The sequence below is a fragment of the Rhinoderma darwinii genome, chromosome 4 (assembly GCF_050947455.1).
Source record: "Rhinoderma darwinii isolate aRhiDar2 chromosome 4, aRhiDar2.hap1, whole genome shotgun sequence".
NCBI classification, from domain to species: Eukaryota; Metazoa; Chordata; class Amphibia; order Anura; family Rhinodermatidae; genus Rhinoderma; species Rhinoderma darwinii.
Genome location: NC_134690.1, coordinates 303,562,297 through 303,584,766, shown reverse-complemented (window position 1 = coordinate 303,584,766; position 22,470 = coordinate 303,562,297). Strand labels below are relative to the sequence as shown.

Below are 22,470 nucleotides of genomic sequence, written 5' to 3'. Positions count from 1 at the left end.
GCGGTTGTACTGTCGCCGACATAGTTGAGCCTTGTGTTGCTCTGGGAGGGAGGAGCAAACCTCCCCACTCTTTCTGCCGTCTCAGTCTCTAGATCTCCGACTGCCATGCGCCCTCTCCTCGGTGCCATCTTGGGCCTCGCACTCTAGACTTCCCGGCTCGGTTTTAGTCTTTTTTAGGGTATGTTCACACACAAACTCGAAAATGTCTCAAAATACGGAGCTGTTTTCAAGGGAAAACAGAGCCTGATTTTCAGAAGTTTTTTAAGCCAATCGCCATTTTCGCAGCATTTTTTACGACCGTTTTTGGAGCTTTTTTCAATAGAGTCTATGGAAAACGGCTCCAAAAACGTCCCAAGAAGTATCCTGCACTTCTTTTTCGCTGCCGTTTTTTTACGCGTAAAAAAACGCAGCGAAAAACGCTCCGTCGGAACAGAACGCATTATTCTATTGAAATCAATGGGCAGATGTTTGGAGGCGTTCTGCTTCCGATTTTTCGGCCGTTTTTCGGCCGTTTACGGCCCGAAAATAGGCCGAAAATAGGCCGTGTGAACATACCCTCAGACCTCGTCATTTGTCTCCCAGTTAGTCCAAAGGGTTATCAGGATTCTTATCCACTGTCTGGGACAATGAATATCAATCTGGTGGATGCAGAATAATAGACACAGGATGCTAGTCTCGGGAGCTCCATCTCTCAGCGTCTGCTCACATTGGCACCTAGCCCCCCCCCAGTCCACTTGATTTAATGGTATGGGTGTAACTAATAGGCTGTAAGTCAGCATGGTGCACTACACGTAACCACGACACTGGCACCTTATAGAAGCCATATATGTGTGCAATTATAATACTAATCAGCCCCCCCCCCCCCCCTCATGGATGACAGGTGTGAAGTGGCTGCTCATCTGTATTTTGCACCTTCTCAATATAGCATTGTGGCTTCCCTGCATCCTGCTAGAAACTGGTGTTTTAACCTGCCCGTGTATCAGTAATTATGGATATTTTCTGTGATTTTAACCCCTTAATGACCGGGCCTGTTTGTACCTTAATGACCAAGCCAGATTTGTCAAATCTGGTATGTCTGACTTTATCAGCGAATAACTCTGTGAAAGTTTTGAATATCCAAGTAATTCTGACATTGCTTTTTGTCACATGTTGTACTTTATTTTAGTGGTAAAAGTAGACTGATAAAATTTGCGGAAATTAATAAAAAAATAGAAAAATTGAAGAAATTTTGTAAAAATTACAATTTTTCCCTATTTTTAACTGCAATATGTCACATATGTACACACATACTGTACAATTTTTTTTATTAAATATATATTTCCATCTCTTTACTCTATTTTGGCAGCACTTTTGAAAAAATAAAATAAATTTTCAGCAATTTAGAGGACTTACAAATTGAATAATAATTTTATAAATTTTGAAGTACATAAGTACTCATAGGTCTCAGAGTGATGGAAACCCCCACAAATGACCCCATTTTGAAAACTAGACCCCTTAAGGTATTTATCTAGGGGTATAGTAAGTATTTTGACTCCACAGTTTTTTGCTAAATTTAATGCATAACAGGTGAAAAAAAAAAAATTTCACTTTTTTCATAAAAGTATTCGTTTGAAGTCCTATTTCTTTGTAAAGCGAACATGAAAATGAAGGAACACACCTCAAAATCTATCACCCTCTTTCTCCTGTTTTCAAAAATACCCACGATAGGAACTCCCCATAAACTACCCCATTTCGAAAACTACACCCCTTAAGGTATTTATCTAGGGGTATAGTTAGCATTTTGACCACACAGGTTCTTCGCGAAATATATTGGAATTAGTCTGTAAAAATTAAAATGTACTTTTTTTCTGAAACAACATAGACAATTTTAATATTTACAAGGAATAACGAAGAAAATGCACCCCAACATTTGTAAAGCAATGTCTCCCGATTACGTCAATACACCATATGTGGTAATAAACTGCTGTTTGGACCCACAGCAGGGCTCAGAAGGGAAGGAGCACCATTTGGATTTCTGATTTTGCTGGAATGGTTTTCGGTGCCATGTCGCATTTGCAATGCACTGGAGGGACCAAAACAGTGGAAACCCACCAAAAGTGACCCCATTTTGGAAAAACCTTCAAGGAATTTTTCTAGGGGTATAGTGAGCATTTAGACCCCACGGGTCTTTTGCAGAGTTTATCAGAATTAGGGCCGAAAATTTATATCAACATTTTTTCCACTAAAATGTTGCATTTTCTCATTTTCCCAAAGGATAAAGGAGGAAATAAAAACAATTTTTTATAAAGCAATTTCTCCCGAGTACGGAAAAACCCTACTTGTGGTCATACGTTTTTTTCATTAGAAATGAATTAACCCTTTCAGGACTGATCCATTTTTTGCTTTCTTATTTTAGATTTTCACTCCCCGCTTTCCAAGAGCCATAACTTTTTTATTTTTCCATCAATAGAGTGGTGTGAGGGTTTATTTCTTGCGGGAGGTGCTGCAGTTTTTATTGGTACCATTTTTTGGTACATAAAAAGTGATTCAAAAGTTGTATTACATTTTTTTTTTAGAGCTAAGGTGACGAAAAAAAACAAACTGCGATTTTGGCGGTTTCAATTATTAAATTTTTTTAAGGTGTTCACTGTGCAAATTAAATAATGGTATATTGTAATAGTTCGGACTTTTACGGACGTAGCGATACCAATTTTGTTAATTTTTTTTACATTACTTTAGAAGAAAAATGGGAAAAGGTGTTGTTTTTTTTTAACTTTAAAAAAAAAAAATTCTCACTACTAATAACTATAATTCTTCTACACATTTTATTAATCAATCCCCTTAGGGGACTTGATCCAGCGATCATTGGATCGCTGGTACAATACACTGCAATACTAATGTATTGCATTATATTGTTATTCTTACAGGCTTCTGTAACAGAGCGTTTGTTGTACTTGTCCGTTAGTCCCGGGTGTCAGCTGTAATACACAGCCGACACCCGCAGCGTATGGAGCAGGCACAGCACGTGAGCCCGCTCCATACATCAACCGCCGCACCATGACGAGCAATTAAGTCATAGTGCGCAAAGGAGTTAGTGCACAGCGGATGGTTCAAAGTGAAAATTGCAATTTTCCACTGATATGCCATTTTAGTGCATGATATGTTGTGCCAGTTTGTGCCACAGAAGACAAATACCTCATAAAACGTTAAGCGGGCTCTCCCAGGTATGGCGATGCCATATGTGTGGGCGCAAACTGCTGCTTGGGCACGCTGCAGGACTCAGAAGCGAGGGACGCCATTTTGCTTTTGGAGCGCAGATTTTGCTTGGTAGTAGTTTTGTTTGGGGTTTCGCTGATATTTCAGTTTATAATGAGGGGGCATATGTAATCTGTGTGGAGAACATCAGGGTATAATAAGAGGGTATAATAATGCGGTAAATAAATAATAATTCATAGATGTGTGGCCAGTGTCGCACTGATTAATGGCGCCCGATCTTAACCGATTTTGGAACATTCTGCACATTTTGCATCACCATATTCTGAGAGCCAGAACTTTTTTATTTTTTTCACCACCGGAGCCGTGTGAGGGCTTATTTGTTGCGGGACAATCTGTAGTTTTCATTGGTACCATTTTGGGGTACATGCGATTTTTTTTTATCACTTTTTATTCAATTTTTTTGCAATCCTGACCAAAAAACAGGAATTCTGACACCTTTTTTAGGTTTTCTTTTTGCGGCGTTCACCGTACGCTATAAATGACATTTTTACTTTATTCTGGAGTTGGTACGATTACGGCGATACCACATGTATATAGGTTTGGTCCTTTTTTTTAGCGTTTGCACAATAAAATCACTTATTTATAAAAAAATTCTGTGTCACCATATTCTGAGAGACATAATTTTTTTATTTTTTAGTCAAAAAAGCTGTGTAAGGGCTTGTTTTTTGTGGGACGGATTGAAGTTTTTATTGGTACTATTTTTGAGTACATGCGACTTTTTGATCACTTGGTGGTGACCAAAAAAAATGTTTTTTATTAATTTTTTTTGGGGTGTTCATCGTGCGGGAAAAATAACATTACAGTTTTATAGTTGGGGTCGTTACGAACGCGGTGATACCAAATATGTGTACTTTTTTAACGTGTTCATTTTTTTTTCTATAATAAAAGTCTTATTATAGGAAAAAAAAGCATTTTGTGTTTATATAACTTATAAACTCATTTTTACACTTTTTTTTAAAACCTTTATTACTTATTTTTACGTGTCCCACTAAGGGACATTTAGAGTTGCAGCTTTGATCGCTGCTAGAGTACATTACACTACCTACGTAGTGTAGTGTACTCTAACTGTCATTGTGACGTGACAGTTACACTGACAGGAAGCCTCGGAGGATCGGCAGGAGGCTGCTCCTCCGAGGCTTCGGTACATGGCAACCCGGAGGTCATTGTCTGACCTCCGATTGCCACGACAAGCATTGGTAGCCCCAACGATCACTTCGTGGGTGCTGTCGATGTGCTTCAAACCACTTAAATGCGGCGACGGCAATCCGTCGCCGCACTTAAGGGGTTAATTGCCGAAAGTAGCGGCGATGGTCCGCTGTCCGGCGAGACTGATGTGACAGCTGTCTAGGACAGCTTTCTGCGCGCGCCTGTCACTCTGTGTTTACACAGAGTGACAGTTTGAAATACTGACGAAAATGAACGTCATGGTGCGGGAACTAGCAGCCGACCATGACGTTCATTTTCATCATTGGTCGTGAAAGGGTTAAGTAAATTTGATTCAGTTTATTGTGGGTTTTTTTTGTTTTGTTTTTCTTAAGATATACTCCTACAACTCTATCAATTCTAATTCAGGTGTGACACAAACTACAGAATGGTTGGTACAACTGTGTTAATTATACCTCTGCTACTTCATGCTGAAAAGTTAGAGTCATCTGAGTCCTGCCATACGTAAATGGGCCAGTTCTGTTGGAGATCTCCTCGAGCCACTTGATAATTAGAGGTGTTGAGACGTTGAAAGGCAGATTCCCAATAATGTGCACATTTGGTGGATCTAAAGATGAATGATCAGTAAAAACATGTTCTTTTTTTAAACAATAACATGCAGAATCTTTCAACAATTCGCACACATTTTGTCTTTATTTGTGAATTGCATCTGCCACATAAAGCAAGGTTGGACCCCTTTCAGATCACGTGTCTGAATACGGTTGCACGATGCATCGAAACTTTCAAACTGTTTCGAAACAGTGCACCCTCAAACGGTTCAATAGCGTTATTTCATGTATTTTGATATTAAGCTGTGCGGCCGCACAGCTTAGCATTGTAACACATGAATGTAGGCAGAGCGGGGCTGCGGCTGTGTAATATAGCCATTGCCCCGCTCCTGAGTCCTGACAAGTGCTTGCGCAGTCAGCACGATGTGCTGCTGCCGGCGCTGCACTAATGATTGCCGGCACTGTAGACAAAACATGGCGGGCACACTGCAAAACACCCCCATGTTCTGTCTTCAGTGACTGTGCCGCCGCTCATTAGTGCAGCGCTGGCCGCATCACCTTATGCTGACCGTGCGCACACACTTATTGTCAGGAGCAGGGCAATGGTTGTATTACATAGCCACAACCCTGCGGCAGCGATCAGAGAAATCTCTCATCTCCGTCGATATTCCCCTGAATGCTGCTATCAAAGCTGACCGCAGCATTCAAGGTGTAAATGAGACGTGAACTGTGACGCGAATGAGGGGCATACCATATAGGGGCAGACAGCCCAGGGTCCACTGAAGGACCCCAGGGCTGTCTAACCAGATTTCCTGTTGTTAGGGCATACTAAGGTATGTCCTAACAACTGCCTGTGTACTATCAGTACACAGGCTGATGTACTGGCATATAGATATATGGCAGTACATTAAAGTTTAAAAATAAAAAGTAAAAAAATTAAAATAAAGTAATGTTGACTAAAAGACAAACAACACATTTTTTTTACAATAAACATTAAAATAAGTCTCAATACATAAGATATACACATATTCGGAATTGTCGCGACTGTAATAAATTTATAGCGTCATTTATGATGTTTACGCTGTTATACAATAAAATAAACATGGCTTTCTTTCACTTATTAATGTAAGACATGTTTTATTGTGAATTTTGAACCTCCATGTGCCTCACATTAATAGTAATTAATCCCATCATGTACCTCACACATTAACCCAAAGTTGTCCATTATGATGGGGTAATTACTATTATTGTGAGGTACATGGAGATTCAAAATTCATCATACCACGTGCCTCACATCAGAAAATGGAAGAATTTTTATTTTTTTTCATTGTTGGCAAAAGTATTGTTTTGGTATCAAGTTTCGCAATACTACACAAAGTTTCGGTATCAAAGTCCAAATTCTGGTATCGTGACAACCCTATGTCTGATCTACGTTTATCGCATACGTTGGGAAAGCCTTTTGGCCTTCATCGTCCTGCAATAGAAGAGCAAACTACGCTATTCCATCCTGAGAGTTTCGCAAAAAACGCAGATCGCGAAGTATCCTTTTTATTTTTTTAAACATGGGAGCCTATAAGTGACGGATGTCACTGTTATACATCTATCACAGGTATATGTAAAACATATACTTAGGGAAGCTCCAGTGACATTAGTGTGTATATATGGGAAGTTTTGTCACTGAAGCTTTACTGCACAGTGCCGAAAGCAGCACCACCCTGCTCAGGAAGCGAAATGCCCGGGAATCAGGCCCTGGAGAGGCTCCTGATGTCTCTGTCCTTATATGGACAATGACATCAGGAGCTTCCCAGGGCCAAAGTCCACCGGCAGAGGAGGCATCGGGTAGTGCTAATTTTTTTTCTATTTTACAACAGATATTTTCAACTGTGCGCAAAGCAAATTTGATGCCAATATTCAAAAAGGGCTCAAAAAGTGTAGACCTGTAAGTTTAACCTCCATTGTGGGTAAAATATTTGATGGTTTTCTAAGAGATGCTATTCTCGAGTATCTCAATGCAAATAAACGGTTAACGCAGCATCAGCATTGGTTTATGATGGATCTGTCCTGTCAAACCAATCTGATTAGCTTCTATGAGGAGGTAATTTCTAGACTGGACCTGGGTAAGGCTGTGGATGTGGTGTATCTAGACTTTTCAAAGGTGTTTGATACTGTGCTGCATAAAAGGTTGGTTTATAAAATGAAAATGCTGGGACTGGGGGAAAATATGTGTAATTGGTAGGCCTGGGCAATTAATAGGAAAAAAAACAAAACCGAAATTCAGTGCAATTAACAGTCCTTATCTTGCGCAAATCAGGTTCATTGAAATTTTTTATGGTTTCAACTGTATCTGTGTCCTCAAGTCGCAGATACAGTTGAAACCAATGGTAGAGCAGGGAGCCGTAAGGTCTCAGCTCTACTATTCACTAAATATAAATTCAATGGTGTAGTATGCAAATAGGAGGCACGGTATGCAAAAGGGTGTGTGGCCTAAATAATCATTCATTAATTTTAAACGAGGTTACATGTTCAATTAATCACGATTTTGATTTAGGTCATAACCGCCCAGCCCTAGTAATTGGGTAAACTACTGGCTCAGTGATAGAAAAGAGGTTGGTTATTAATGGTACATCCTAAGGCCCCATACACACGACCGTAAAACCGCGGATAGTAATACAGTCCGCGGTTTTATGGACCCATTCAGTTCTATTGGCCGTGGAAACCTTTGCGTATCGCTGTAGATGGGTGTCCGTGCCGTAGAACTGTGCTGGGAATTATGGAGCATGTCTGTTTTTTAATGTTTTACAGGCCGTGCTCCCATACTATATATGGGAGCACGGCCCGAAAATACGGGCGGCCGTCAGCATCGCGGGCCGTGATTACGGGCACGGTCATGTGCATGGGGCCTCAGAGTGGGTCACAGTTACCAGTTGGGTTCCACAGGTGTCAGTATTGGGCCCTCATTTTTTATTTTTTTTAATATGTTTATAAATGACCTTGTAGAGGGTTTACAGAGTATAATTTCAGTATTTGCAGAAGATATTAATCTCTGTAAAGTAATCAACACAGAGCTTTGGGCAGAGAAATGGCAAATTAACTTTAATGTGGATAAATGTACGGTTTAGGGATGTCACGATACCAGAATTTGGACTTCGACACCGATACTTCATGTAGTATTGCGATACTCGATACCAAAACGATACTTTTGCCAACAATAATAATAATACTAAAAAAAGTTCTAACATTTTCTGATGTGAGGCGCAGGGTGTGATGAATTTTGAACCTCTACGTGCCTCACATTAATAGTAATTAACCCCATCATGTTCCTCAGTCATAATAGACAAAATTGGGTTAATGTGAGGTACATGATGGGGTTAATTACTATTAATGTGAGGCACATGGAGGTTCAAAATTCATATTACCTCGTGCCTTACATTAATAAGCGAAAGAAAGTTTTTTTATTTTATAACAGCGTAAACATGAATGACGCTATAAATGAGTTATTAGGGTCGCGACGATACCAAATATGTGTATATTTTATGTATCGATACTTATCTTAATTTGTGTGTATGTTTGTGTATGTGTTTTTTTTATTTTATTTAACACTACTTAATTTATTTTTTTACTTTTTTATTTTTAAACTTCAATGTACTGGCATATATCTATATGCCAGTACATTAGCCTGTGTACTGATAGTACACAGCGCAGTTATTAGGACATACCTAAGTATGCCCTAACAGGAAATATGGTCAGACAGCCCTGGGGTCCTTCAATGAGTAAAACTACTAGTGAAAAAGATTTGGGTATATTGGTGGGCAGTACATTTACCTTTAGCAACCAGTGCTAGCTAGCTGCTGCCAAAGGAAATAAAAACAAGGGATACAGCAAAAGAGGCATAGTTGCTCATGACAAGAACATATTTTTTCCTCTATACAAATCACTAGTCAGACCACATATGGAATATTGTGTAGAATTTTGGGCACCTGGGATATAAGAAGGATATGGTTGAACTAGGACCGTTACAAAGAAGGGCGACCAAGGTAATTAAGGGAACGGGTGATTGCAGTACCAAGAAAGGGCTTTTCAGTTTAGAAAAAAGACGGCTAACAGACGATCTCATTACAATGTACAAATATATAATTGGACAGTACAGAGATCTTTCTAATGATCTTTATACACCTGGGCCTGTAACAAGGACAAGGGGCATCATCTACGTCTAGAGGAGAAAAGTTTCACCACCTTCACAGACGGGGATTCTTTACTGTGAGAGCAGTGAGACTATGGAACTCTCAGCCACAGGATGTTGTGATGGTTTGGTCTTTGAACAAGTTCAAGAAGGGCCTTGATGCTTTTCTTGAAAAAGATAATATTACAGGTTATGGAAACTAGATTCTGGAGATGGGACGTTGATCCAGGGATTTATTCTAATTAAAATATTTGGAATCAGGGAGGAATTTTTCCCCTAATGAGGCAATTGGCATCAACCTCATGGGGGTTTTGCCTTCCTCTGGAATGACACATAGGATCATAGGTTGGACTTGACGGACCTGTGTCTTTTTTCATCCTTATCAGTTATGTAACTATTTGGACAACTATTGAAAAAATAGTATCAGTCTTTCAATCAATCCAGTTTTGTTTTTGTTTTTTCGTCCAAGCCAATATTTGTTCTATTTAAGTTAATGGGAAAAAAAACAATGCACTGTGATCAGTCATGATCAGAAAATGAATTTAAAAACTTGGCAAACAGATCTCATTTTGTGGTTCTGTTGCATTAGTTGTCCACTTATCTACATTAATAATACAAAAATGTACTTTTCTTTTTTTAAATAATAAAAACTTACCCTCTTCCCATGCTTTCCGCAAATGATTAGGAAATGCTTTGTCCATTCTGTATGTAAGAATATCACCCTGTACAATGCACACTTTTCCCATGGATGCTTCATTTAACATCTGTACAAAAAAAAAAGCAAGTATATTAGACTACATCATTATCACTATTTTTGTTTATATAGCGTCATAATGTGTGGATAAATACATAAATGCACATACATAATATATAAACAAAGATGTCACACTTAAAGGATTATTCCCATCTTCCCTCCCATTTTTTTTATTCCCTAAATCTTTTTATTTATCAAAAATCAATATATTACACCCCTCCATTGTTTGATCTTACCCCACAATCACACTACAGGACTGCATGGTACTGCACCTCGTTCCCTGAAATTTCTGCTTGAGTGGGCGGTACAAAGCTCTTTTCATTCACATAACCAGCAGATGGCGCTGTGAAAATATCACAGCACCACTTGCATCAGAATGCATGCTCCCGATGCTGCTATGTATTGTATTACATGCAGCATTAGGATTACAACGTAGTGCTCAAATAACGTCTAACAGGTTAAGGCCTCATGCACACGACCGTGCTCGTAATTACGACTCGTAATTACAAGCACGGCCGGCCACGGGCAGCCAGCCGCTTTTGTGAGCCGTGCTCCCATTATAAAGCATAGCAGCACGGCCCGTAAAATGAAAAAATAGAACATGTTCTATTTTTTTTAACGGCACGGGCACCTTCCCGTGAGAAAACGGGAAGGTACCCGTGACTAACAGAAGTCTATGGGCCCGTTATTGCGGGTCGTAATTACGACCCGCAATAACGGGTGTTTTTACGGTCGTGTGCAAGAGGCCTTACTCGTTCCTCCCTTGTTATCATTCTCTATGAGTGGTGTAAAAGTACAGTGTCCTCTTTCTCCAGTTCAGTGTTCCCGTCTCCTAAACTTGTCCACAGTATTACAAACTATTTGTGTTTGCTCTAAAGTCCATTCTGATATCTCTATATTTGCATATAGAGATAAGAGCTTCAGAGCAAGCACAAGTGTGAAAGCCCTGATAAGGGCTCTGCTGTAGTAGTCCCAGCAGTGATGTGTCGTGAACAGCTAAATAGGACGGCTCTTACTTCACATGCCGGGGAGCCGTACCTATTCACTTCTACTGCAGGGGGGAAGAGGAGGGGAGGCTGTGCTGAGAGCTGAATAGGACAGTTCTCAGGCTACTGCGAATGCCTGAGATCTGTCCTATTCACTTATACTGTAAAGGAGAGAGGTGGCCGGGCCGGGAGTTTCTGCGCATGCGAGACCAATGTGCGCTCCTGAGAACTCAGCCAGAGAAATAGGAAGATGTAGAGGCGCATCTGCGCAAGCGCCACTGCTGCAGGATCCTGGTGGTGGTTGTATCTATTGGAAACAGATCATATACAAAGAAGAGGACATCCGATCCAAGAGGAGGAATATCTCAGAAACGGCGAAAAAAGTTTTATTAATTTACATAAGAAACCTATTGAAGTATAATCTTCAAATTGGGAATGCCCCTTTAACTCCTTAACCCCTAGGCGCACCAGGACGCAACTGTACGTCCCTGCGGCCAGTGTCTTAAGGCACAGGGACGTACAGTTACTGCGAAGTTCCCGGTGCACACTGTCGGCGACAGTGTGCACCGTTAACCGGGAGGCCAGCTGTCCCTGACAGCTGACACTCCACTGTATGCCGATCAGCGGTTTATTTCCGCTGATTCCGGCAATTAACCCCTTGATTGCGGTGATCAATTGCAATCACCGCATTCAGGGGTTTCTAGCTCATCGGCAGACCTCACGATAAAATCGTGAGGTTTGCAGATGGCTAGCATGGCGATCGGAGGCCAAGTAATGGCCTCCGTGTCTGCCATGTACGGAAGCCTATCAGGATCAGCCTCCTGATAGACTTCCTGTCAGTGACAGGACGTTACTGCCGTTCGCAATGCACACTGTCGATGACAGTGTCTGTGACAGTGTCGGCGACAGTGTGCATCAAGAACCGGGAGGTCAGCTGTCCCTGACAGCTGACACTCCACTAGTTGGCGATCAGCGGCTCATTGCCGCTGATTTCGGCAATTAACCCATTACATGCGGGGCTCGATTGCGATCTCCGCATTTAGTGGGTTTGTAGCACATCAGCAGCCCCCATCCAATTGTGGGGGCTGCTGATGCTTGTGATGGCACCTGGGGGCCATACAACGGCCCCCGGGTCTGCCATGTATGCAAGCCTATGAGGATCAGCTTCTGGCTGGTCCTCTTAGACTTAGGGTATGTGCACACGGTAGCAGGCTTATACGTCTGAAAAGACAGACTGTTTTCAGGAGAAAACAGCTGCCTCGTTTCAGACGTTTTGCGAGGCGTTTCAGGCATTTTGTGAGGCTTCTCTGACAGCCGTAAATTTTGAGCTGTGCTTCATTGAGTTCAATGAAGAACGGCTCAAATTACGTCTGAAAGAAGTGTCCTGCACTTCTTTTGACGAGGCTGTATTTTTACACGTCGTCGTTTGACAGCTGTCAAACGACGACGAGTAAATGACAGGTTGTCTGCACAGTACGTCGGCAAACCCATTCAAATGAATGGGCAGATGTTTGCCGACGTATTGTAGCCTTATTTTCAGACGTAAAACGAGGCATAATACGCCTCGTTTACGTCTGAAAATAGGTCGTGTGAACCCAGCCTAACTGTCAGATTGACTGTGACGTCACACTGACAGTTGGAATACGTTACACTACCAAGGTAGTGTAATGTATTCTAGCAGCGATCAGAGCTGCAGGTAAAAAAATAAAGTGTAAAAAGTAAAAGAAAAGTTAATAAACAAAAAATAAAGTGTCAAAAGTAAGGAAAAAAGCAAAAAAAAGTTAATAAAAAAGTTTTACAAAAGTGTAAAAATAAAAGATTTTTTTTTTCCTATAATAAGTCTCTTATTATAGGGAAAAAATGAAACCGTTAAAAAACAGTACACATATTTGGTATCACCGCGTTCATAACGACCCAATCTATAAAACTATAATGTTATTTTTACCGCACGGTGAAAACCCGCAAAACAAATAAACTAAAAACAATGTCAGAATCACTATTTTTTGGTCACCACCCCTCCCAAAATATAGAATAAAAAGTGATCAAAAAGTTGCATGTACCCGAAAATAGTACCAATAAAAACTACAACCTGTCCCGCAAAAAACATGCCCTTACACCGCTTTTTTAACTGAAAAATAAAAAAGTTACGGCTATAAGAATATGGTGACACAGAAAATAAATTATTTTATAAAGAAGTTACATAGTTACATAGTTACATAGTTAGTACAGCTGAAAAAAGACACATGTCCATCAAGTTCAACCAAGGGACGGGAAAAGGGAAGTGATTTTATTGTGCAAACGCTGCAAAACATAAAAAAAACTATATACATATGGTATCGCCGTAATCGTACTTACCCGCAGAATAAAGTTAAATTGTTATTTATAGTGCATTATGAACACCGTAAGAAATAAAGAATTTAAAATGCCCAAATCACTGTTTTTGGCCACCAAAGCTCTAAATAAAATGTAATAAAAAGTGATCAAAAATTTGCATCTACCAAAAAATGGTACCAATAAAAACTACAGCTCGTCCTGCCAAAAATAAGCCCTCACACCGCTCAATTCATGGAAAAATAATGGCGTTTGGAAGGCGGGGAGTGAAAAACTAAAATGGAAAAGCAAAAAAGGATCAGTCCTGCAAAGGTTAATTAATTTCTATTAAAAAAATAAATTATTACCACATGTGGGGTATTGTCATACTCGGGAGAGATTGCGTTACAAATTTAGGGCAACTTTTTCTCCTTTATCCCTTTTGAAAATGAAAAAATTCAACATTTTAGTGGACAATAATGTTTATATTCATTTTCACGGCCTAATTCTACTAAATTCTGCAAAAGACCTGTGTGATATAAATGCTCACTATACCCCTAAAAAAATTCCTTGAGGGGTCTAGTTTCCAAAATAGGGTCACTTTTGGGGTGTTTCCACTATTTTGTTCCCTCCAGGGGGTTGCAATCGCGACATGGCACTAAAAATCAATCCAGCAAAATCTGTGCTCCAAAATCCAAATGGCGCTCCCTCCCTTCTGAGCTCTGCCGTGGGTCCAAACAGCAGTTTATTACCACATATGGGGTATTTACATAATCGGGAGAAAATGCTTTACAAATTTTGGGGTGAATTTTCTTCTTTATTCCTTGTAAATATTAAAAATTTCTATGTTATTTCAGAAAAAAAGTACATTTTCATTTTCACAGACTAACTCCAATAAATATAGCAAAATACCTGTGGGGTCAAAGTGCTCACTATACCCCTAGATAAATTCCTTGAGGGGTCTAGTTTCCAAAATGGGGTCACTTTTGGGGAGTTTCCACTGTTTTGGCACCACAAGACCTCTTCAAACTCGACATGGTGCCTAAAATATAGTCTAAAAATAAGCAGGCCCCAAAGTGCTCCTTTGCTTCTGAGGCCGGTGTTTCGGTCCATTACCGCACTAGGGCCACATGTGGGATATTCCTAAAAACTGCAGGACCTGGGCAATAAATATTGAGTTGTATTCCTCCGGTAAAACCTTCTGTGTTACACAATTTTCTTTATTACAAATGAATTTAAGCAAAAAAAAGAGAAATTTGTACATTTCCCCTCTACTTTGCTTTATTTCCTGTGAAACGCCTAAAGGGTTAAAATACTTTCTGAATACTCTTTTGAATACTTTGAGGGGTGCAGTTTTTAAAATGGAGTGATTTATTGGGGTATTATAATATATAAGGCCCTCAAAACCAGTTCAGAACTGAACTGGCCCCTGTAAAAATAACCTTTTGAAATTTTCTTGAAAATGTGAGAAATTGCTGCTAAAGTTCTAAGCCTCGTAACGTCCTAGAAAAATAAAAGGATGTTCAAAAAACGATGCAAATATAAAGTAGACATATGGGAAATGGTAACTAGTGACTATTTTGTGTGGTATTACTATCGGTTTTACAAGCAGATACATTTAAATTTAGAAAAATGCACATTTTTGCACATTTTCTCTAAATTTTGGTGTTTTTCACAAATAAATATTGAATTTATCGACCAAATTTTTCCACTATCATAAAGTACAATATGTCACGAGAAAACAATCTCAGAATCGCTTGGATAGGTAAAAGCATTCCTGAGTTATTACCACATAAAGTGACACGTCAGATTTGAAAAAAATCGGCTGTGCCACAAGGCCAAAACAGGCTGCGTCCTAAAGGGGTTAAAGAAGATCTGTCACCACATTTCACAATATAAACTGCTTACATTATTAAATAAATCTCTTAGACCTGATGAGTCTGATGTACTGTGAAAACCCATGTTAAAATACTCTTGGAGTCCTGGAGCTCATGAGTTGTGTATTCAAAAGCAAAGCTGAATCTCTGCCCGCCTAGAGCTGACAAGCTCTTATCAGTGTCCTTCCTCCCCTGCACGATGCTGAAATCTCACACATGCTAAGAACTAGTCGCAGTCACCCTGGCTCTCATGCATGCTCAGTACTAGTCGCAGTCACCCTGGCTCTCACACATGCTCAGTACTAGCCGCAGTCACCCTGACTCACACACATGCTCATTACAAGTTGCAGTCTTTCTGGCTCTACAGTAAAAAACGCAAGAGGTGGAGTTAAAAGTTCCTCAGTAAAACTGCTGCGGTAAAATGGTCTCCCTCTCACTGCTGAGCCAAGTTGACTGCAGCTTGTACTGAAGAGCATGTGTGAGATTTCAACATGGTGTGGTGGAGGAGGCAGGGTTGCCAACCATCCGTAAATTCCTGGGCAGTCCGTAAAAACAGGGGAATTTTTTCCAGTGTCTGTAAAAAAAAAATTGTGTGTCCATGATTTCATTTAAGTTGGAGGAGGGTGTATCGATTATTGGGATTGGGATTACCATCATTTTAGACGTCACAGTACATGCTGCTAAATGTGTTAATTTCAGCTATAGACTTATATTAATTATCTTTATAATTCACTATGGTTTTCGAATTTGTCTGCAAAAAATGTTGGCTGTCCGTGATTTTTGGGTAAATTGTTCTGTAAATAATCAGATGAACAACCCTGAGAGAAGGTGTCAGCTCTATGTGGGCAGACATTAGACCAGATCAACTAAGACTGGCGACTGACTGTTCGGTCCGTGATATATCGTCCGCACGTCGGACGCATGTCCCGGACCAAGCACAGTGCAGGGAGCCGGACTCCTAGCATCATACTTATCTATGACGCTAGGTGTCACTGCCTGTCCACAGAACTACGGTCCTGTACTGAAAACATGATTACAGTACGAAACAGTTGTCGCGCAGCGCGGCAGTGACAGCTAGCGTCATAGATAAGTATGATGCTAGGAGCCCGGCTCCCTGCACTGTGTTCGGTCCGGGACTAGCGGCCGACATGCGGACCGTATATCACGGACTGAACACGGTCGTGTACATGGGGCGTTAGTCTGAAGCTTGCAGAAGAAAGATGTGACTCATTTATTAAGAGATGCACAGAAAGTCGTGGTAATAAGCACAGATTGACGGCAACGTGACTGAAATAATCTCTAATCCATAAACGTAAACTAACATTGATATCTTTTTGTAGAACGAGTTGGAAACGACAATTTATGACAGCCATCAGTGGACGAAAATGTATTTTCTGAGTAAATCTTTTCCATCCATAAGAAATATATTAGACATTCCTCTCTAGTGATAATCGTTATCGCTATGACCGTAGCTTGTAACAGGATTTTTCTAAGGAAGCGGTCATCGAATTTGGGAGCAAATTCAGGCAGCTCCTATTTGAATTGGCTCTAACTCAGGCTGTATCGTAGCTAGAGCTTTCAAATAAGTACTGTATCCCAGATTCAGCTATCATCCAGAGTTATAGCTGTTAGTAGCAAAGATGTATCAAATAACGTCCTACTGAAGTGCCTTCCTACAATGACTCTAAGGCTATGTTCACACGGGGTATTTTGCCGATTTTTTGACGCGGAAACCGCGTCGCAAAACTCGGCAGAAACGGCCCGAGAACGCCTCCCATTGATTTCAATGGGAGGCGTCGGCGTCTTTTTCCCGCGAGCAGTAAAACTGCCTCGCGGGAAAAAGAAGCGACATGCCCTATCTTCGGGCGCTTCCGCCTCCGACCTCCCATTGACTTCAATGGGAGGCAGGAGAATGTGTATATCTCGCTGTTTTATGCCCGCGGCGCTCAATGGCCGCGGGCGAAAAACGGCGCGATAATTGCCGCGAAAATCGGCGTGCAGGGAGAGGAATATCTGCCTCAAAGTTCCAAATGGAATTTTGAGGCAGATATTCCTCCCCCAAAATACTCCGTGTGAACATAGCCTTAGAGAAGTCCTTGGGAGGGAGAGGGTTCAAGCAAAGGGAATGTGAAATTAATAATTTTTTTTCTTCAGATATTCTATTTTAATACACAGTAGGTGTGAACAGAAAAATGCAACTCAATATTTATTACCCTAATTCTGCACCTGACTCAAAAGTCTTGGAAATGAATGAGCACCTGCAGGGTTTTGGGGCTTCCGTTATATTAGGCCTCATACACACATCCTTCACCGTTTTAATGTCCGTTTATAACGGATCCGTGTGTCCGTTATGACTTCCATGTGCTTTCTGTTTCGTTCCGTTTTTCCGTTTTAAACGGACATTGTGCAGTCTTCCGTTGGAAACGGTTTGTTAAAAAAAACGGAAGGTATTAAAATTAACTTAGACTTGTCACATGATACAGGGAACACCCATAGGAACGTCACATTATCATTTTGGCGCGGTTTTCAGTAGCTTTCAGAGCATAGAGAACAGTTTGAGATTCCTCTGCTTGTCTTGCATTCGTTTCTTGCCTTTTTTTTGACAGAAAACGTGCTCCAAACCAGTTGATTGTGTCCTTTTAGCCTGGCTTCTTTCTCGGTGCTTTGGACAGCAATCTGCCATGCTGGAAGAAGATCCAAGGAGGAGAAGGATGTATTGGGTTCATCCCATTGTCTCCCGACAGGCTACTAAAGGGCATTTCCATACACTCTACCGTGACCTGCGGCAGCACACAGAAAAATTTTACAATTTCTGCCATATGTCAATCAGCACCTTTTATTGTCTGCTTGAGGTCGTGCGTCCTGGAATTACTCTCCAGGACACATATATGAGGCGCTTCATTTCTCCTGAAGAACGACTGATCACCTTAAAGAGGCTCTGTCACCAGATTTTGCAACCCCTATCTGCTATTGCAGCAGATAGGCGCTGCAATGTAGATTACAGTAACGTTTTTATTTTTAAAAAACGAGCATTTTTGGCCAAGTTATGACCATTTTTGTAGTCATGCAAAGGAGGCTTGCAAAAGTCCAAGTGGGTGTGTTTAAAAGTAAAAGTCCAAGTGGGCGTGTATTATGTGCGTACATCGGGGCGTTTTTAATACTTTTACTAGCTGGGCGCTCTGACGAGAAGTATCATCCACTTCTCTTCAGAACGCCCAGCTTCTGCCAGATCACGCTGTGACGTCACTCACAGGTCCTGCATCGTGTCAGACTAGCGAGGACACATCGGCACCAGAGGCTTCAGTTGATTCTGCAGCAGCATCGGCGTTAGCAGGTAAGTCGATGTAGCTACTTACCTGCAAACACTGATGCTGCTGCAGAATCAACTGTAGCCTCTGGTGCCGATGTGTCCTCGCTCGTCTGACACGATGCAGGACCTGTGAGTGACGTCACAGCGTGATCTGGCAGAAGCTGGGCGTTCTGAAGAGAAGTGGATGCTACTTCTCATCAGAACGCCCAGCTAGTAAAAGTATTAAAAACGCCCCGATGTAAGCACATAATACACGCCCACTTGGACTTTTACTTTTAAACACACCCACTTGGACTTTTGCAAGCCTCATTTGCATAACTACAAAAATGGTCATAACTTGGCCAAAAATGTTCGTTTTTTTAAAATAAAAACGTTAGTGTAATCTACATTGCAGCGCCTATCTGCTGCAATAGCAGATAGGGGTTGCAAAATCTGGTGACAGAGCCTCTTTAAGGTAACGTAAATGCCCCCTTTCCATAAACCCACCGTGTCACCCTCATACAGCTAGCATTAACGTAAATGCCACCATTCCATAAACCCACCATGTCTCCCTCATACAGCTAGCATTAACGTAAATGCCCCCTTTCCATAAACCCGCCATGTCACCCTCATACAGCTAGCATTAAAAAAAATTACCTCTTTTTAAAAATACTCATCATGTTTTATTTTTTTAAACTTTTTCAGATTTCTGGCAACAGGGAACTCCTTTGAGTTTCTGCTGGGTAACACCACCATCTCTCGGATTATCCAGGCGACGTGCGAGTCAATCTGGCATCTACTCAGAGAGACGGTGATGCCACAGCCAACAGCAGAATAAGAATTGCAGAAGGCTATCTGGAATGCACCCAATTTCCAAACTGAATTGGGGCGCTTGATGGAAAGCACATTCGTGTGCGGAAGCCGCCTCACTCAGGGTCCCAATACTACAATTATCAGCAGTTTTTCTCTGTAGTGCTGTTAGCCTTGGCTGACAGCAACTACAGGTTTATAATTGTGGATATTGGGGCCTATGGGAGCACTGCGGATGCTCGCATCTTTAGGGCTTCCAGAATGGATGAACGGCTTCAATCAAACCAGCTGCCCCTCCCGGAATCCAGACCACTACCAGGACCATCTGGACCGCCAGCCCCATTTGTAATTGTGGCTGATGAAGGCTTTGCACTGTCTCCCCACGTCATGCGTCCATTCCCTCGTCGAGGTTTGGACAACAGGAGGCGCATTTTTAACTATCGGCTGACACATGCACGTCGGTATGTGGAGTGCGCCTTTGGGATTTTAACACATAAATGGAGTGTTGATGTTTGCCATACCGATGGATCCGGACAATGTGACCCTGGCGACAAAAGCATGTCTGATATTACACAACTTCACCAGGATTCACGATACTTGTTTGGACACAGATGTCAAACAATATGCTGCTTCTGCTGAGGTCCCGCTAGATCAGACTACACATAGAAGACCTGGATCGTCTGGACTGCCTATCCGTGAAATTTATGCAATCTATTTTCTGACCCCTGAGGGCGCAGTCCCCTGGCAGCAGGACTCTGTCTGTGCTGCTCATTGAATATTTATTTTTCATTTGTTATTTGATTCAGTTTAGTTATACGTGTTTGTTTATTTAGTGTAGGGACTCGCAAGAGAATGAGGACCCTTGACGTGGGCTTGCGAGCGTAAATATTTTTGCATAAATACTTTTTTAAATTGTAGTACTTTGCCTTGCCCAGACAGCGCTTTAATTTGTGATATGACCTCCCCAAAAAATATTTTTGCAAAAATATAGACAAATACCTCATTATGTGTTGAATGACCACACTGCATCATTGGGTATGATCGACGCTTCAAGATCAAGATTTGATGAAAATTGGAAAATAAAAAAAATAAAAACTGTATTTCTCAATCACACAATGTTGGGGGGACCTGAGTATCAGCAATAAAATGCTGATCTTGTTTTAATGGCTGTGTTGTCAGATATCCACTGTGCAGTGGACAACAGAGCTAAACAACAGATGATCGGCCGGATTGTGATGGTAATCGCACCATGCTCAATAGGTCATAGTATATGAATACTAACATCTGACATGTAAAGTCACACCCAATTTCGCTACCCAATCAATAAAGACACAATTTTTTTTTTTTCATGATTTTTTTTTGTTAACTCAAACAACTATTTAGCTGAAAATACAAAATAACCAACATGGTTAGCATATGCACCAACATGGTGCCAACGAAAAAGAGAAAATATCTCAAAAATTATAGTTCAAAAAGTTAATTGGCTAATGGCCCAGCAGCAGAGATGGCAGGTCGACCTGTTGAATGTATGTCAGACCTCTCGTGGGCTTGATGATGGCCTTGGTAGGGGTATGCCACGTTCCCCGTGTAACTTGTCCCGCTTGATGGGGGGCCATAGTAATCGGGACGCACGTTCAGGCCCCTATCCTAGCTGAAGAGTCTAGGTGAGGACTCGTACGTAGGCCTATATTGTGGAGTTCGTGTAGGCGGCGGTGCAGGAGTGACCGCGTTTGATCATTGCGATATCGATGGGCTCTTCATTGTGGAGACGCCACAAGTCAACTGCCCTGACTATGGCCCTGGGATCATTGGGTGGCATTGCTGCCTGGAGCATCACAATCATTGCACCCTGAACTCTAAGCTGACATTCTGGAGGTAGCCGACTAAGATGAGGGGTAAGGCTCTGAAGGAAGGTATCCTCTGGATTTTCTGTGGCGCTTCTGTTCTGGTACTCCAGGACTCTTGCATCAATAAGATCCCTATTTGCCCTGTACCGCAGCACTAGCAGAAGACACGCGGCTGCAACGAGAAGCGCTCCTTGGAGGTGGGTTCGAAGCAACCCTGGTTGTAGGGGATGGCAGTAACGTGTCCTCTGTTGGGATACGAGGAGATATGTTACTTGGAGTAGACTGTGGTTCTGGCTCCTCAAGCGGAGTGGCATCAGATTTCACTTCCTGCGCATCTTCCAAATTGTCCCTTGTTCTAGAAAATAATAATTTACATAAAATCATATTTAATTACAAGTAAAAATTTGTAGAACATAATAAGTCTAGCATAATTAAAAATAGATGTCCTTTCTTCATAATAGGCCATCTACTGTATATTGTTGGGGGCACGACTACATGCCCCCACGACTATCAGCTGTATTGAACGTGGCATAGCGACATAGCTTTTAACCAGTAAAGTACTGTCAATTCCTGACACACTTGTAGTTGGAGCTCACAGAAGTATGTACCGTGAATCGCTGTTACAGTGTGTGTGGGATTGACATTACAAGCAGGTACAAAGAATGAAGGGGAAGAAGGCCACGTACAAGCGCCGCTGGCACCAAAAATTTTAAATATGTATGCGTTTTTTTCACCCAAAACTACTAGACCTGTGATATGGCATGACGAACAAATTACAGTAAAGTTAAATAAATTCGCCAAAATCCTAACTTACGGTCGAAGTTCCATGACATCCTTCAGGAACATCATATATTTATTTTATTTTTTTGGAAGGAGCCTCTCCGCTTTTCCCAACCTGGTTCTGCTTACGGCTGAATTTGTCCCGACACGAGTTCCACCGTGTTTTAACTTCGTGTACTTTAAAAAAGAAAAAAAATTAAATATTAGGAAAAATGTGGTTATTAATGCATTATGCATATTACCGGCCATATGTATGATCGTTGGCGGTCAAACTTCATGCACCCACGCGGATCAGCTAAAGGGGCCATAAAAATTGTGCGAGTATTCTGTACTCTGACACACTTGGAGTAGCGCATACTGTATACCACACCTACAATTGTGTTGGCAAAGCACAGTAATGAGACGGTAATCATTGAAATAGCGACAGTGCTCGCACATGCACAGCTGTTCATTTTATAAAAAAACTTTTGCTTGGGTGCGTAAATTTTCACCACAAACAAGCATACAATGGCATAATAGCAAAACAGGACCATAAATCATTAATTACATCAAAGTGCAATGTATTTACTTACTTATTTTCTGACACTGTGCACAAGTTCCCTGCTCCCAACGACGCTGCAACAGCTCCTTTGTAAGCTCCTCCCACGCGGCATCGTTTTTGTACCGGTCG

At 41.3% G+C, this 22,470-nt stretch overlaps 1 protein-coding gene across 2 annotated transcripts in view; it reads right to left on the bottom strand.

Moving 5' to 3' along the window:
• TFB1M (transcription factor B1, mitochondrial) overlaps window positions 1–22,470 on the bottom strand; it is a 152,911-nt gene that overhangs the window by 70,976 nt on the left and 59,465 nt on the right. For both annotated transcript variants that reach the window (XM_075862686.1, XM_075862687.1), the window contains exons 4-5: window positions 9,803–9,911; window positions 4,875–5,026 (exon numbers count right to left, since the gene is read on the bottom strand). In XM_075862686.1, coding sequence (XP_075718801.1) covers window positions 4,875–5,026; window positions 9,803–9,911 — 261 coding nt within the window. The remainder of the gene's footprint in view (window positions 1–4,874; window positions 5,027–9,802; window positions 9,912–22,470) is intronic.